Genomic DNA, 3,966 nt, shown 5'->3' with positions numbered 1-3,966 from the left:
CAGTAATCGGTATCAAGAAATCTATTAGTTTTCATGCTCACCAGTTTAGAATTTTTGATAGCCTTAAAAACATTTGTTAGTCTGTTACACCTTTAGCTTAGGTCACTGACAATGAGAAGTTAACTAAGATATCAAGAAAAACCAAATAAATCTATATGAAAGGAAAAGAAAAATAATGGTTTCCCTAGACAGAACCAGTAATTTGTGTACCATGTTTCCTAACAAACTTAAAGGTTAGAAAAGTTTAAGAACATACACACATGTCTATTGATAACCAAAAACGTTTTTTTTATCTCAAAACTAATCACAATGAAGGAAAATATAATGCTGAATCGGAATAATGTAAGGTGTGATCTCAGTTGGTCTTACCAGTTTAGGACCACTAGATACATATGCTTCAACTATAAACAAGTTACGTGTACATCATCTTTCCAAAATGAAATCTGTCAAGTACTTATCGACAATACGAACAACAGATAAATATAGAACATAAATGTTTGTGCCAAATGCTAACTACTACAGTGTAAAGTGAACTTCTCAAGCATGTGCCTAAAATCAAGAAAAATGAAATGTTGGACCAGGCATGTTTGACTAAAAGAAATAACAATTGTTGTGAGCCTCAAATATAAATAGCATTTGACTCAAAGAATGCATGTATATGCATATATTCATCATATGATTTGTTATAAGACTCAAAGATAAATAACATTTGTTGGACTTTTGGCTAACTGGGCAGTTAAAGTGGAATAATTACATTTTTTTTATTTTTTTATTTTTTTATTTTTTTGCTGAATCACATTTTTTTATTGATTGAAAAACAAAGTTACAAGACTAAAAAAGGACTGACTCAATGCTGTTACATAGAAACAAAACAGAAATTACAGATTCAAGAAATATAAAGTTAACAGAATGTTAAATTTTGTCAAATTTTGAAGAAAAAAAACATGATTTGGCTCTCATATGTGAGCCCAGATCTGCTTACTGTCATTCTGTAACTACCCTCATGCACTTGATGAATGATTCTCTGAAACCACAGCTCTTTCATAGTAGCACAAGCAGCTGTCATCCACATCTGTTTAACCATTTTACCTTTATGTTTGGCTACCTGACAAACTTCTGCAAATGAATGAGGCCTTGAAAATCCAAAAACCATATTCAACCAATCCCAAACTGCAACACTGAACTCACACTCCCAGAGAGTATGATTCATATTATCTTGATCTGCACAGCAAATGCAGCATATTGAAACTATTTCAAAACCCCTATTCACCATAATAGTATCATCTACATATACTTCTTGTTGCAACTTCCATACATTGTTGGCAATACTATGATGAATAAAATGCTGCCAAACATATTTTGTCCATGATAAAACTAGTTCATGATATCTTATTCTTTCAACTGCAGAATGAGTTGAGAAGGTACCATTTTTATCAGCATTCCATAATCTTATATCACCACCACCATGAACTGCAGGCAAAAGATGATTGGAGATACAAGATTGCAGTTCAACTGGAATGTTCCACTGACCTTCAGAAAAAAGTGCATTCACTTTCAGACCAATATTTTGCTTGACATAATCTATATAACCAATGTCATTTATCAATGGATTTTCCCCCAACCAAATATCAAACCAAACTGAAATGTGTGATCCATCCCCAATTTTCCATCTGATATCATCTTTTAAAGCATTCCATGCCCATTTCAGTCCTTTCCAAATTGTGGATTGTCTCCAATTTGAAGTCCATTGGCCATATCTATTTTGAAATTTGGCAGATAAAAAGAGTTCTCGTTCTTCATCTGAATTTAAAATTCTCCACATGAGCTTCATTAACAATGATTGGTTGACAACTTTGAGTCTTTTAATACCTAGACCACCTTCCTCATAAAGGGTACAATCTTTTTTCCAAGAAAGAGTTTTGAATTTTCTTATATCTCCATCTCCAGTCCACGAGAAATTCCTTATAAGTTTTTCACATATCTTAATCACAGAGGAAGGCCATCTATAAACTAACATGTTATAGATAGATAAGCTACAAAAAACAGATTTAACTAGCACCAATCTATCATGAAAAGATATTAAGTTACCTTTCCATGTTGCCAATTTGCTTTGAAGCACTTCAACTATAACATGCCAAATCATTGCAGATGTAACTTTTCCTGGAGCAAGATATACCCCCAAATATTTGTCAGGGAATTTTTCTACTTCCATGTGTAACATGTTACTAATCAATTGTCTTCTTATATGTGAAGTACCATCCACAAATAGCTTGCTTTTATTTTTGTTAATGATCTGACCAGAAATAGCTTGATATTCATCTAGTAGTTTAAACAAATTCTTAAGACTCTTCTTACCTCCATTACAGAATATGAATACATCATCTGCAAAAAACAGATGAGTAGGATGTATTCCATTCTTCATAACCATTGGTTGCATCTCACCTATTTCCACCAAAGCTGAAATGTTTCTACTTAAAACATCCTCCATCAGAACAAAGAGAATTGGAGAGAGTGGATCACCCTGTCTCAAGCCTCTCCCTACAAAAAAAAATCCACATGGGCCTCCATTAACTAACACAGAAATCCTTGAAAGAATGATTAACCACTCACACCAAGATTCAGAAAAACCATATTTTAAAAGAACTTTAGTAAGAAAATCCCAACTTACTAAATCATAGGCCTGAGAAATATCAAGCTTAATCCCTACATTGCCTCCCCTTCTTTTGAATTTCATCTCATTGACCATCTCAGAAGCAAGTAAAACCTGCTCATGTATGTTTCTTCCTTTGATATAAGCTGCTTGCTGAGGAGATATTAACTTTTCCGTAAGCCCACTCATTTTTTTGGTGATTATTTTAGTAAAGATCTTGAAAATCACATTACTTAATCCAATTGGCCTAAATAGATTAGCAATTTTAGCAAATCACATTACTTAATCACATTATTTTAGTGGAATAATTACATAAGATTTGCAAACATTGCATCAATTGTTCATGTACTTAACTACGAGCTCGGACAATCAATTCACGTTTTTTTCATAAATGACTTTCCTAGAAATTTTACATCAAGAAAAACTGATATTTTCGAAGAACGAGCGACAAAGGAAAAACACTTAAATAGTCTGAGGCTAATACTATCCTTAACCTTACTAGACAAATTCACCTACTGGTACTACTAGTCTAGTCTGTTCATAGACCGAAAGTTATGGCTCTTAAAGAAGAGCTTTCTTCTGTATCTAAATCACTGTCTTTACCATAGCTTTCCCTATTTCGAGTTAACCCTAACTTTGGTTTGGCCCTAACTGGCCGTCCATAGCTACCAAAGGATTCTAAACAGATCTTTTATGTATCGTCTTAGCCATACGATCTAGGATGTACAACTGCAAATTCAAAGATCTTTTCTTTCTTTAATGTTTTAGTGAGACAAGGATAATGGCATAATACATGTAACTTCATTTATTAGTTAAGTACACATCCAAACCATCTGTCTTACTCTTAGCCACAAAATCTAGGATTGTATCCCCACTAAAACACATAGTTTACTGGATAGTGGTGGTATGGAATTATGCATCCTCCGTGGTATGGATCACATTTAGTTATTGATAGCTACAAAAGTACAAATTCACTCACTTATGGAAAACTAAGCATCCAAATTCGAAACAGAATCAAGCTTCTGAGCTATCAAGCTCAACTCAAGTGAATCACTCAATCACAAAATAAACAATAAATTAGAGAAATCCCAATTCCCAAGTCCTATTTCAGTAGTATAGGGTTTTTCATAAAAAATTTCAAAATCAGTTACTAATAAAAGGAAAATCAAGACTCTAACCTTAATTTCGTCCTCCATGTGGAACAAAATAAACTCCTATGAGAAATTTCATCAATCAGTTAACATACATGTTACTTTCTCATAATGACAATTATATTACTCAAAGAATTTCAAATAATTTCTTCAAATACAAACGAA

The 3,966-nt window shown here is 33.0% G+C and overlaps 1 protein-coding gene across 1 annotated transcript; it reads right to left on the bottom strand.

Moving 5' to 3' along the window:
* Positions 1 to 847: 847 nt before the first annotated feature.
* Positions 848 to 2,839, bottom strand: LOC113291387. The gene is made up of 2 exons (XM_026540924.1): positions 983 to 2,839; positions 848 to 853 (listed from the first exon to the last, which is right to left on the bottom strand). The coding sequence occupies exons 1-2, from the start codon at positions 2,837 to 2,839 to the stop codon at positions 848 to 850; spliced, it is 1,863 nt and encodes a 620-aa protein (XP_026396709.1).
* Between the last annotated feature and the right edge of the window lie 1,127 nt (positions 2,840 to 3,966).

This window comes from Papaver somniferum, chromosome 6 (assembly GCF_003573695.1).
Source record: "Papaver somniferum cultivar HN1 chromosome 6, ASM357369v1, whole genome shotgun sequence".
In the NCBI taxonomy this organism is placed as follows: domain Eukaryota; kingdom Viridiplantae; phylum Streptophyta; class Magnoliopsida; order Ranunculales; family Papaveraceae; genus Papaver; species Papaver somniferum.
This window is presented reverse-complemented; position numbering and strand designations above follow the sequence as displayed.

Excerpts from the sequence above, each read along its gene's own strand:
- LOC113291387 (XM_026540924.1), bottom strand. The coding sequence starts at position 2,839 with ATGAGTGGGCTTACGGAAAAGTTAATATCTCCTCAGCAAGCAGCTTAT.